A 14,860-nucleotide genomic window follows, 5' to 3' on the forward strand; every position below is an offset into this window, starting at 1 on the left:
AACCCTCTGAATTTTGTAAAGTCGTCATCAGCATACGGGCTGACATGACTTCTTGCAGTAGAGATCATCTAAAACCAATTTTACATTGGTTAATTTTCATTTTTTTTCAAACTCATTTTTTCAACTTCAATACAAATTTAAATGGCATAGATGGACTTAATCAGACTTGGCAAAACGTTTGAGGAATTTTTAGACTTTCAATGTTCAACTTCGTAACTGATTAGACCTTTACGCTGTTTCGATTCGAGCACGATATCTTATTTAGACAAATCACGCTTTTGATGTATTAGAGGTCTCGCTCCGTTGAGAGCTCATATAAATCCCTTGTGGTTTATCTTTCATCTTGGTTTGTTTATCATAAATATATTTTCGATACTTTAGCACTACTGTTGCCTCTAAGTTATTTTTAGTAGTATCTTTTCGATACTTTAGCACTACTGTTTGCCTCTAAGGTATTTTAGTCGTATTTTTTCGATACTTTAGCACTACTGTTGCCTCTAATTTATTTTTTAGTCGAATCTTTGATGAAGTTTCTGTTCTTACCATTCGGATCTTTTGCTTGAACAGCTCGCACTTGTATAACAACACTGCCATTTGTGTCTTCAACTAATATAAAATCGTCAATACCATTAAACGTATAATCTAATCCATCAAGCGTTGTTAAATGTGGATCACCAGCTGCTTTAGCTGTAACAGTTAGAAGAACCAATTATGATATATAATGAGTTGTAAAATAAAGAAGAAGTGCAAACATCATTATCAGGTGAATGGTAATCGTGAAATTTAATGTGTATATGATTAAGATCATTCTTACATAATATCATATCACATTTCTTCACCTTTAAGCCAGTTTCCTGTTTATTTATTATTTTGTTTATATTTGTATTTTTCTGTGTCGGTGATTGGGGAGAAATAATCACGTGATACTATAAGGCAAAGCATCAGAACCACTATAAAACGTTCGATTCATCTTATGGTGTGTAAATGTCTACACTGGTTCGAAACCTCGTTTGCAGTTACGTCTACGATTTCACAATCTAATTTACATACAGATCCTGTGTCCACGCTTCGCTTACAATGATCTGGCAATGCACCGTTTATTCCCTGACCTGATTTTTTTTTCGTCAAGTTTTCGTCTAATTGACGTATATGTACGTCTCCTTTTATGCATGAGTATTCATTATTATGCAATTGGGTCCACTGGGTTACTTCTGTTTTCCTTTTTATGTTTTACTGGCTTTGAACGCCTCAAATTAGGAACCTATGCATTGTTTGAATCACAATTATTAGTGCAAAATTCTACTTTCAAGTTTAAAGCAATAGGCAATTTTGTATGATCAAATTCTGATTTTTTTCTCATTTTTATGCAATTAAATCTTATATTCATTTGGCTTTCAGACCTTTTGGTCTCCAGCTCACCTAAAGAAGGTACGGTGTTGGGCGCTCTGAAATCAGTATCATTGTGATCATATGTATATATCACTTCCACTGGGTCGAAAAAGTGGTCTGCACTTCATCTTATCGGCTGTCAGTACCAAGGGTACCAACCTTCCAGTCCTTTAAATCAATCGAGGGAGGGGGTTGATGGTGCTGATCATCTCACTTAACATGGTTTTTATTGCTTTCTTGGTGTCGTTTAACACCATCTAAAACTTTGCCGTAAATTTCATTTTTTATGTTCACAAAATGACGAGACTGATACATATCTGAAGTTACTTACCAGGTGCAGGTGGATTGTATGATTCACACGTCGTTGGAGGTCGTGACCTCTGAAAGTTTTGGCACATTTGTGAATTTTTAGAATACTGGCAACAATGTAAGTAAGGCAACATGTCCTCGGTAAAAAATGAAAAATAAGGCACAATAGTATCTCCCTGAGATTGATAGTGGTATCGATTGTGTGTGCCACCACTCGGATTATCCCGAATGTCTAATAGTTCACCTTCCTTATCATAGCAACACAGTTCTCCTGTAGATGTATGACTGAAAAACAATAAACTAGAAATAAAATACTAGTACTTGTTAGATGTATTGATTGCCCAATCGGCCAATTGATCACGAAAGTAAGACCAGTTGACTAATCGACCAGTATATCTCTAAGGTTAAAAATGCATGCTTCATTTAATATATCAACACTTGGTTGGTTCGTTTCTATCACTACCCTCACGAATATAATGGATCTGATAACGATTGTTAACATCATTTTATAAACCTTTTAATTGCATCCATATCAGGAGATATACTCATGGTAAACAGTAAAGAAAATTACGTAGTCGCAATGCATCATAAAATGTCTGAATTATTTTACATTCTGGGTATAAGAAGTTCATTTGTGCAGATGTGGGGTCTTAAGTTTTCACAATCACAACACATAGAAATGAAAAGAACTTTCGATAAGACTTTTAATTGATACAGTATGTTTTAAAACATTATCTACATTGACGGGGAAAGTACCCTAGCACATTAAATTGCTATTTGTCCTTGACAATAGTTCTTCAAAATCCATACAAAGGGCAAGAACAATCAGATGTGATGTAACACACATAAATGAAAATTATCCTGTAATCAGCATTTTCTATCAAATACTAGTGTACAGATACTTCTATGCGATATTCGTTTAGTCTACCAGTATCTTCATGTTAAGAACGAAATAAAATAATCCAATTACTGTTCATGTCACAGTTCATGTTGGTCTCCTATTCGCGGTGCGGATCTATCCATGTCTATATCTTTAAAAACACTATGCCGTAAAAACTCATCATAGATCCAAGGCGTATAATTTTGTAAGCCAGGCACGCGTTTCGACTACAAAAGACTCGTTGAAAAAACGGAAATCGGTATCGGATGCTTTTTTTTACACAGTCGGAAATTACAAAAGCTCGTAAAGCTTCACTTGTCTTCCCATATCCAAAGATCGTATACATAAATTTGTATTTTCCACCATGTACGAATATTTTAACAATTGTCAATCTTATTTTTAAAGCAAATTGTGCGGCTCAACTAGACGCTAGTTTAAAAGTATGAAAGAAAAGAACCAAAAGGGTTTTTTTCACATATACTTTTTGCAGTGTACCGTAAGAGTGTTGTTTCTTGGATATCAATGTTTCAAGTTCCATATTCTCCAAAAGGTGTACAAGTCTAAAAACAAACTGCATCAGTACGAACATAGATGACGACACCACACACTTAACAGTTGCTAAAACATTTTTGCAGATTTCTGGATCTTTTCAAGGGCATAAAAAATAGCAATACTTAATGCAGCTACATACTAATGTTTAGTTTTAATTGCAAATTGCTTTTCCGGGTTACTGCGACTGGTTGTTTGGTTATTATGGATATCATGGGTATCAAGTAATTAAACCAAAGTATTACAATTTAAAAACTTACATGTTAAAATTCCGTCGAATACAGTGAGAAGCATTGGAATGATATATACAATTTGAAACACTATCTAAATTGTCCAAATTACACAAAGGATCCGCGTGATAACGTCCCACATCGCGCACTGCTTGAGTTAATGTACATGGACATGAAGATGAAATGTCAGTTAGATTTGATCTTTTCTTTTCATCATTTAACCATGCGTTACACCACGATACCGACTTCCCAGAATTCTTCCATCGTACTGGGAAAAAATCGGACCAGATCATAGGAGTTATCCTGCAAAGAAATTACACGTTAAATAGGGTATTAAACCTGGTTCAAAAAAGTAAATGTTCGACAAAAAATACCTTGTTCTCTTGATGTGTTTTTTTATTTACTTTTTTTTACTTCACTGAAGCGCTTCGTATCATGAAAACGATACAGCACATTTCTAAATTAACTGGGAAAAGCATACTTGTATCCCATTAGAAATGCAGAAAGTTTTCTTAACAGAGGTTGATCATACATGTTGTATTTATTCAATAGAATTTTATTCTTCTAGCATTATTGTTTCTCAGACAGTATGTTATCCTAAATCTTAAGCTTCCGAAGATTTCGATACTGAACATAAACATTTTTCAGCATATACCATTAATTTATATAACATAGATGGTATCAATTCAAATTTTCACTTTCAAAGTCTGCTTTTGGTTCGATTTTAGACTGTCTATTGATGGGAGAGTCGATATGGTTTTTTATAACTATTCTGTGTATGTTCCTTTGAAGTTTGTTTTTTGTGATAATTTTTCATATCATGCTGCTCACTTGAGACAAATAATTATCGCTAGAAACTTAAGGTGCAAGTGCCGTTGTCAATGAAAACATCAACGACGTCAAAGATAAAACATCGATTAAAAGAATAGCAATGGTCTTTCAAATTCGGGGATGTTCCTCTGCCACATCTCATCTCGGGGCTGTCGCCCTTCAATGAGATTGTAACTGAGAAACACTCTCGTTTGAAAAAAAAACATCGATAATCTATAGATATGGAATGTTGAATTTCTTAAAGGATGTAGATAGATAACGTGGCGCATCAATTACCATACGTTAATAAAAAAAAATTGAAACAAAAAGTATACTTACAATTGTCCGTATGAGCTTTCATTCCATGAAAGACGTATAATAGCAAGAGAATGATCATTCAAACTCTCGGATAAAACAAATTTGTGTTCACCATTTCTGGCATCGTTTGCATAAATCACATTAGATTGAACTGTATTCAAACTTGGCTTATATTCATTCGACTGTAATAGAATTAATTAAAATGAAAATTAATATATATCATTAGTTTTATATAAAATAATATATGCATAAAAACTGTATTTGTATTGATGTCTGTTATAAAAACTTATCAAACCAACCAGTCTTTTGATTTTAGTAAGCCAAACTCGCGTTTGCTCTGCATAAGACTCCTCGGCGACGTTCGAATAGAAACATTTTGAAGGTAAAATTAATTATGAAGTTGAAGAGCATTGAAAACCAAAAATATAATCCCATAACTATTGAGTTAGGGATCAAACTATGTAGATCACACCATCGTTAGAAATAGTAGTGCGTGTTTCATTACACATTGCCCCAAAATAACATCTTTCTTTAAATACACAAATGATCGATTAGTTTTTGGTTTGTTAAAATCTCCACAGTATTAGTTTTTCAGTCAAAATCAAATTTGTTGAAACTACAATGCACTGAAGTAAGAGAATGAACAATACATATTGTTTTGACAATACAGACATTTGATTTAAGGTTAAACAAAATCGGTATTTTCAATAAGAACGAGTAAAATTCACTCGAAAAGGATTATACTGACCGCAAGCGGAATATACCAAATGTACTATATTTGTCACAATGCACAAACTTGAATATCCATAGTAGGATTCAGCATGACTTGACAATTATTTATTACGTTTTTTATGCTTCTGATCAAAAGGCATGTTTGAAAAATTCATTAACAAATGTACTCGTTTTTTTTAATCTTAACCCCCCCCCCCCTCAAAACTTATAATGATGCTTACATAATATAAAACATCTAACTGTACAGACTGGGACGGAATTAAACTAAAATTCCAAGATAAATTGACACTATCACCAATAATCCAATCATCTGGACTTCGTCGTATTAAATCATTTTTCTTTTTCATTACGTTAGCTGTAAAGAAATAACAAATGCTATGCTGACAAAAAGACAATCATAATGGGTCTTAAGACCATGACGAATAGTAAAAAAGACAATATTGAATAAAATGTATCCATACAACATATATAATTATGATTACAAAATCTCTATACATTTGTTAAGGATTTATTTTTTTTTACTGTTAAAAATCTTTTTATCAAAAAAAGTAAACTTGGATAGATAAAAAGCTAAAATCAAAGATATTCCTATTTTTACAATTCAATCATGTTTTATGATACGTTTTCCCATTTAGGTTATGTAAGGTGTTTGTCCTCTCTCACTGATTTGTATGTTTGTTGCTATTCCAAAAATTCTTCTGTAAGTACCAGTAACCATAACAAGTTTAGTACAGACAGTAGTTACTAGTATGGACCATCCTATCTACGATGCACAATTACTTACTTATCATGTACAAAGCAGAATAGTTCCAACCCTCTTCGTAAGGGTTATATAGAATCGTTATCTCGCCAGTTCTAAACATTGGCGGGAAAACGCATGCAACAGTATCATCAGAGACATGTGTGCACGTGATATTAGTGTTTGTTTCCACAATATAGGCCATAGGTTTATACTCTTGATAAGCACATGGTCCAGTAATGTTAACTTTGTTTCCACCAAGCATGTTTCCATACGACGGTGATAATACGATGTCTTCTGCAACAACAAAAAATCATGCACATTAAATTTTCATTGATTTGATAGGTTGGAATTAATCACATAAATTAATTCATCCTAGTTATAATTTATTTAGAACGACATATTTCGTTGTAAGAACGTCCTCGAATAAAATATTTTGGCTGGCAGATAATCCAGTACTTTTTAGAAGCTTTCTCAATACTGTACGTAGCTGTTTTGTACTGGTAAATTACAACTACTGAACAATCTGAACATAGACTTAACATATTAATCGACTGCAGGCAAATACTAATAGTCTGAACAGTATGGCATTTATTGCATTGGAATTGTCCGAAAATTGAACACGACTTGATATTTCATTGCTCAGACTTTCAAGAGCTGTTCAGATCAAAATGACCGTTTCAGTTTAAAATTAGTTTACATGTGTGTTTAATACATTCACAAAATTGTATGAATCGATTGTTGATTGTTATTTAAGTCACATCAATTCATTCAAAGAAATAAACAAAAGAAAGGTCAAATGCATCTATAAAAGGAATATTTTATTTGCTGACTTTGGCAGTTATATAGAATGCACTTACCAACATTATTACATTTTTTATCGTCTATGTCGTCGTCAACTTGGAATACCCACTTCCCTTGTATACCAACATTACTTGTTAAAGTAAGGTTAATAACAGCGTCGGTCTGGGCACCTTCTATTGAGTAATAGTTTTTCTGATCCCCAGCATTGAATCCAGCCTACAATGTAAAAGAAAAATTTAGAGGAGTATCTAAAGATCTGAAAAAAGTAGTGTTACTTTAGAATTATGATGCTGTAAGCTTTATGCCCCTAAAATTTATTTCAAAAACAAATGTAATTTTTCAGAAACATCGAATCTACTAGTTGCTTATAGGTTTTTTTATAGGGGATGTAGGTATTTTTTCTTTGTTTCTACATGCAAGGATGTCTTTTTGGATGTTATATTGTGTACATAATACGTGTATAGATTATTACAATGTTCTGTAGACATAATAATTGTAATACTGATATCAAGTCCCTTACCGTATGACTCAATATGGTGTATTCATTATTAAATATGTAAATTTTTATAAACATGGTTTTCCTTAAATAGAAGTGACGTAAACATTCAGCATTGTCGGAAATTTGTAAACTTTTGCGTCCTATTTATGAGTTTGTCCATTTTAAAATGAAAGCAAATATGCTTTAACAGCATCTTTATTGTTTTAATATTGTTACTTGCTTTTTTTAAACAGTGAAAATTAGATATCTAGAAATAAATTTAATCTTATTCATGATAAGCGCAACATCTAATATCTTGGTAAATTGAAACGACGAAAGACGAAATATAAAATTGTCATAGTCAAGTATTTTATTACAAGTCAAAGGAGTTCTTAAAGTTAATAATCATGTTAATAGGACAAAGTTCAATTACATTTATACATATCATTATATGTATGTCAAAAGAAAGTTTTACCAAAGTGAAACCGTATATTCAAATAAAAAATGGTTTGCACAGAACAAATTCTGGCACGAATTACAGCTACGTGTACTGAACACACAATACAATAAAAAATGGAGTGACCCTTTGACAATGATTCCATAACGAATTGTAGAATTGTATTCTGCCCATATATACTATCGTTTGTTTTTAAACATAATCAACCTTCATGTAAGCAAATACCTATATTTTAAAAGCAAATTGAGAAAGACAGCAGAACACATTCTATAGTAACTTTGTGAAATTCCCGCTTATAATTCTTTTTCCCGCCTTTACACAAAACAATAACATATGACTACTTTTACCTTTCGATACTCTCAACTATAGAAATGAATTGTTACATAAGAAGGGTGTTGTATTTACCCTCCTTGGAGCTTTTGTTCGGGCCTAATTTGTTCCGAACAGATAAATTATAATTCACCAGGCTAGGAGGTAAGATGTCCCGTGATAATGACGTAATGACTTGCACAAACTAGTAAGGGCGTTGGCACAAGTTTTATTTGCATAGTAAAGAGCATTTGAACAAATACTTGTATTGTTCCTGTATTTTACGTTGTATTTGAAAGAGTTTGATAAACAAGAAGACTGCAAAAAAATTTCATTATTATGTATGAATATGTCCTAAGTGATATATTATTATGTGACAAGAGCATTGTTGTTAACTTTTGTTGATTGCCAATTGAGATGGAAGAGTGTTAATTTTGAAACGCCCTTTCTGTTTTATACACTCTATTCATTAACACTTTCTAAAATATCTTTAAATTTATTTTTTATTTTCCCTTTCATGAAAATTCAGGAATGAAATTTATAACCTGTTTTTTTCTGTCAAAGACCGAAAAAATTTGCATATTTGTTTCGGAATTTGCTATGTGATTACATTTTTCAATGTTTGATTTCTTTTAGTTTCATTGTATACTTGTATATATTAACATGATTAATAAAATAAGAATCGATACACGATAAAAAATTAAATAATGAAAAAAATAGCTAGACAAAAGAACAGCTGTATTGTTGCATGCACTATATTGTTGCAAGGATGCAGTAAGGGCGGACAACTTTTATAAACTTGACCCTGTGCTTATATCCGTTCTGTGTGGTCTACTTAAAAATACATAGGATTTATTCAGCCTAAAAGTTTTGCATTACCTCATATTAAAAATCAATGATGTATTATAAATCATCGGTATTTATTTTTAATACGAGTTGCTAACGAAACTTATCGTTCAAAGAAAAATCAAGGGACATTGAATATAAAAATAAGGAAATGTGGTACGATTGCCGATGAGAAATCTACCATTCGAAGTTCAAATGAAGTGGATGTAAGTAATTATAGGCCATGGTATGGCCTTCAACAATGAGGAAACCCCATTACATATAGTCGGCTATAAAAGCCCCCCCCCCCCCCCCCCCCCCCCCCGCCGACATGAAAAATGTGAAACAATTCAAACGAGAAAAATGACGGATTTGTATATTTAAAAAAAAACCAAATATTTCGGACATGAACCTTCGACAACCACTGAACTACAGGCGCTTGACTTGGGACAGGCACATAAACAATGTGGCGGAATAAAACATGTTTGTGAGCACTAAATCCTTCCCCAAACACGAGACAGTGGTGTAACAGCACAACATAAGAAAAAACTGTAAAAAATCTGTTCTTTTTATAATGCTGAACAGAATTATAAATGATGGTTTCTTTTATCATTCTTACAGGACCAAATGGTTAAATGTGGTAGTTACTGAACAAAATCATTTGTTTTCCAAATTATATTCAGCCTTTGAAATAACTCTTCACTAATATTTGTATTTGAATTAAAAAAAAAACGGAGCTATGGCATTATATCTGCCAAAAGGGAGGCAAACTTTTATTTTTAAATTTTCATCTGTAAGAAATAAATGTTAACTTATTAAAGTTGTCTCATTTACCATAAACAAGATAAATGAGACAAACTAAATATATGTATGTTTCCTGCCTCCCGGCCAATTCAAGGTTTGATCGCTGACCCCCAAAGGTTGTGTTACCTTTCTAAAAAAAATATTCCAAGAAGCAGCGCTTAATATTATCACTTTTAAAGAGGATCCAAACCGACCGACCCTACTTATGGCTGGAGAGAGGACACAGACATATATTTTGATGGCCTAAAAATGATCGTGGCATACACTAAAAACAGAAACTTCTTGCGTCTTTTTCAAGTATGATCATAGTGTAAAACCTTACCTGAGCAGGCTGTCCTCCTAATCCTGTCAAAGTATTACCTCCACTGTTAGAACCCGTGGTCCACTGTATTTTGTTGTAGTTAAATATCACGAAAGAGTGTATATCGTCAGCTACCAATACAGCTTGAAACGTATTGCGCTAAAAATAAAAAAGATGAATAAAATAATTCCGTCGAAGCTTTAGTTATGAAAGCAAGTGGCTCATATTTTGAACTCCTCTCGTCAGGCAAAATAAAACCAAAAACACCTTGTGCTAAATGGAGTGTCCATTGGACTGTGCAAGATACATAAGAGTTCAATCTCACCCGATGTAATGGAAACGTTAATGCGGATTCCTCGTGTATGGAGAGTGCCACGCTCTCTGAACGTTAAAGAACCTTTGCAACAACTCTGCGAGTGGTCCGTCCGGTTATGGCCTGATGCAAGCACAAAATTTCTACCCCAATCCATCATACCGTCATTTTCAAGTGAAAGTCCACATTTTACGCTGTTTATTCCTGTCGACCTACCTTGCAAAGCCTATCAATTGTAAAGCTAATTTGTTCTCGTCCTTCAATTGCATGAAACACTTGTTACTGGACTTTAAAAGGGCACATCTAAACAATCAATGAATTAATGAAAACATTTAGAACTTTTAAAAAGAATGCATGCATACGTGTAGTCGACCATTTTTCAATTAGAATACATGTCATGATTTGTTACTGTGATAATTAAAAATTGGCATTACTTTTTAATTACATTCTATTGAGAGGGAGACAGTGTTTGTATAACAATATTAATTTATTATGTGTTTCTAAAGTCAAAACTTCTGGTCTTCTCCAAAATTCAACCATATATAGCCGCTTATTGTTATTTATAATAACTTTGAAGAAATGTTGTTATCAAATGAAAATCTTCGAGCACTTTTTCTGATAGGTTCATCAGTCATCACATTAGTTTAATATGTACCATCTAATAAATAAAACTATTACGGTGTGTTAGTGTTATTTATTTAATTATTTAATCATGTTAATGACTATAATATAACTATACAATTATTGATTGGTATGAGATTCATATCAGCCATAAGACGGTTTAATCGGTATGTAAAATACCCCGACGTTGAACTACTGAACAATACAGTGTCAATACAGCTAACCTCGAATCTATACATCTTTAAGAACCAAAACAGAAACAGTCACTTAATAACACAACTTAGATTTTTTTTTTTTTGAAAATATGACGGATTAATTTATTTGATATATGATTAAGTAGGTGAACTGCATGAAATCATCTTATACTTTTTAAATGAAATGTACATTCACCATGGTCGTTTTTCATATTTTGATAAATTTTAAAACATGACAATCCGTTATCTTTTAAAATAATGATATGCTTTTTATTCAGTTGATATTCGGATGATGAAACAATATTTCAAAGAAACGTTTTTAAACTTTTGAACTCAGCGACATAATTTACATTCTTAACAAGAAGCTAATATTTGAGTTTTTGAACTATGTTTAATTTTTTCAGGTAAAATAAATGACATTTCTGTTAAAAATGTACATAAAATATTAATAAATATTTCATAGTACTTAAACTGTAAAGAAATGTTATCATGACTCCGTCATCATGGTCATGTACTTTTGCATTATTAACGAGTTCTAAAGTTTTATTCACCTATAGCTAAAATATGATGTATAGTTTGTTTTTTAATAAATAATCTCTAAACCCGGTGTGTTTATACTTTCAAATATAATTTGTTTTCTGATATCGCGTGTCTAACTAACCACTAATACCATAAACATTCTACATTCCAATGAATTGTTTTTTTAAAAGCAACGTACGGTTGTAAAACATGACGTAAAACTTTGAATCTCCAAATATTTAAGCTGATTTTTTTTTTCAATCACAGTTTTCAAAACTAACTATACCTCCAAGGCATTTTAGATGTGCAATGTTTACATCTTGATAGAAAATTAATAATAATCCAAAAAACAACAACAATTGTCTTTTGCTTCATATATATAAATAAAACGAGATATGGGTCATATAAGTCAATGAGCATTATGAGAGAGCAGCCCAACGACACAACACCAAAAGATATCTAGTGGTCAACATGTGGTTTTCACAATAAACAATTGTCCATAAAATATGCTAAGCACTAACTTGCCCTACGTCTGAAAGTGTGAATAAATCTTACAGAGTTTAGGAAAACTCAGCCATCGCATTTTTACGGGTATTTGTATCCCGTTTATGCAATTCAATAAAATTAAGAACCGAAAAATCGTATCAATTTACATGTTAGAATACATGTAGAATTCTGTTGTATACTCTCTCGACTTCATACTCGCAAAATATTTTATAAATATAATCTTTTTAATTGGCATCATTTAAACCAGATAGATTGTTTTAATTAAAGTTAACTTTACCACAAAAAAGTGAAAGAACTATATACATATACAGAGGTTTACAATTAATAATTTGGTGTTTCGTGAAATACTATAATTTAACTTTTTGGTTATTTTGCTTATGATGAAGGAATAACAAATTATTTACCATTCACGAATATCTTATGAAAACTGACTTACTCTATCTCTGCCCTGGCGTGAAGCACCGTAATATCCTACATTTTCCCACGTCACGATGAACATCCACTTAGCTGTAAATGAACGTTGTTCTCGGAAGTAGCTTCTTAATTCTTCTGTTGCTTTGTCAAGAAAAGCTTGTTCAAACGTTTCTCTGAACCAGACGGTTCCGCCAATGTGTTCAGTGTCTACATCCGCCCAAAATGGAGCAATGATAGATCGGTTTTCTTTGGACGGAAAAGGTTGTGGTTTGTATGTTTCCAACTTGTTTTTAAAAGTAAGTATCCCGTTATTGTTCACCTGAAAATACAAAATGAGATGTTCTAAGCTTGTTTTTAAAATACACAAGGAAAGATCATGGGAGGTGGGGGGTTAATTCAAAACATAGTCTTGAAAGTTTGCATATTTGACCATTCTTCCTGTGCGACATAATTCTGTTCTAATCAGCACTAGATCTGGTATTTGCTTTTAAATACCTTTACATTCCACAGCCTCACCAAGTCGACAAAAAAGGGCAGTCATAATTAAGAACAATCTCGGACTAAGCTAATACCTATTGAAAGAATTAAATTTTTCATAAGTGTATTTACATACAAACTGACTTTTATTATATCAGCCTTATCTTATTTTAGTTATGAGTCTAGGTATTGGATGCGAATTTATTAGGCCTTTCCACGTTTCCGTTCTGATATTGTTCTGGTTTTATTTTTTATTTTTCTTCCACCACTTTTCTGAAATGTCGCTTTGTTTCCCAACATGTAAATATTTGATGTAAGATTTTGAACAGTTATTGCGGTTTTGAAACTCAAGTATTTTTAACCGAACACTTTTGCATATGGGAGTTATCTCCGTGTATACAGTTGTTGTTTTTGTCATGTTATCGCTTCACCTCAGATACTTTAAAAGATACCGTTTAAAGTTTTTATATTGCAAAATGTTCGTTACTTTCTCAGGATTATCTGATCAATATGTGATCCAGTTACCTATATTAACAGTCATTTCCTTTTTTTTTTTACATACATGTACATGGTATGTCGGTGTAAATCATAAACCTAAAGTCATAAGAGTCTTTTGGAATGAGATTCGTGGACAAGTAGCAGACAATTGAGTTCCAAGTCAAAGGTCAAGAGCATACGATAAATTTTGAACTTTTTTTGTTATCTATAAGTTATCGAAATATTTTTTTGGTCAGATTGTAAGTTACGACCTCACGCAACGCCAATACATTTGGGTCCAAGTACTCTGGTGACTTTCTAAGAGTGTTGTCCCCTCAAATATTCAAAATAACCTGTTTGGTATGATAACTTTTTAATTATGCATTTATTTGAAGAAAAAAAAAACAAGTTATATATTTTGGGAATCTGTGCAAGATGTTATTTTCTGGCACCATTTTTAACGAAAAATACTTCTTTTTGTAATTAAACAAGCATTCTGAGAGTATTGCTATTACATAGTCCCCTACCGGTTAAAAATTCATTGTACTGGAACAAAATGCTAATTTGATCTATAACTTTTCATGGTGTAAACAATATAACAAATATCAAGTCAATATCTTCAAGCATGACGAAAAAAGTGTGGAAAACTGATTATTTGAGTGAATTTTTAAAGTCCAAGGACCATAACTCTGCATAAAATCATCAGACCGGACCAAAATCTGAACTTGATCTGTAACTTGTCATTATAAAACAATATACCAATTATCAAATCAATATCTTCAAGCATGACGAAAAAAGTGTGGAAAACTGATTATTTGAGTGAATTTTCAAAGTCCAAGGACCATAACTCTGCATAAAATCATCAGACCGGACCAAAATCTGAACTTGATCTGTAACTTGTCATTATAAAACAATATACCAATTATCAAATCAATATCTTCAAGCATGACGAAAAAAAGTGTGGAAAACTGTTTATTTGAGTGGATTTTATAAGTCCAAGGACCATAACTCAGCACAAAATCATCAGACCGGAACAAAATTCGAACTTGATCTGTAACTTGTCATGATAAAACAATATACCAAATATCAAATCAATATCTTCAAGCACGAAGAAAAAAAGTGTGGAAAACTGATTTGCCGCACTGACGGATGGACAGACAGATAGAGTGCAAACCTATGGTCACCTTCGACTTCGTCGGTAGGGAATTAAAAAACAGGTTCTAGCATATCTGTATAAAAGTTCGTTTAAAATGTTTAAACCTTTATATTTATTATATCAAAATGTGGATGGAAAGGCTTTAAATCGTTCTCTAAACAAGTGATTTTTAATTCTGCATTGTATTGGTTCCATATCTAGTTATAAGAACGGAGGTAGGAAGGTGCATATAGATACGTGTGAATATG

General features: G+C 32.4%; 1 protein-coding gene across 1 annotated transcript in view; it reads right to left on the reverse strand.

Moving 5' to 3' along the window:
• The window catches only part of LOC127729945 (mucin-4-like), a 40,780-nt gene that overhangs the window by 9,546 nt on the left and 16,374 nt on the right, over positions 1-14,860 (reverse strand). Inside the window, exons 2-10 of the mRNA XM_052237929.1 lie at positions 12,525-12,821; positions 9,956-10,093; positions 6,817-6,976; positions 6,002-6,253; positions 5,439-5,572; positions 4,507-4,667; positions 3,388-3,660; positions 1,721-1,983; positions 544-687 (exon numbers count right to left, since the gene is read on the reverse strand). Of these exons, the coding sequence (XP_052093889.1) occupies positions 544-687; positions 1,721-1,983; positions 3,388-3,660; positions 4,507-4,667; positions 5,439-5,572; positions 6,002-6,253; positions 6,817-6,976; positions 9,956-10,093; positions 12,525-12,821 (1,822 nt within the window). The remainder of the gene's footprint in view (positions 1-543; positions 688-1,720; positions 1,984-3,387; positions 3,661-4,506; positions 4,668-5,438; positions 5,573-6,001; positions 6,254-6,816; positions 6,977-9,955; positions 10,094-12,524; positions 12,822-14,860) is intronic.

This window comes from Mytilus californianus, unplaced genomic scaffold (genome assembly GCF_021869535.1).
Source record: "Mytilus californianus isolate M0D057914Y unplaced genomic scaffold, xbMytCali1.0.p SCAF_2, whole genome shotgun sequence".
Taxonomy (NCBI): Eukaryota; Metazoa; Mollusca; class Bivalvia; order Mytilida; family Mytilidae; genus Mytilus; species Mytilus californianus.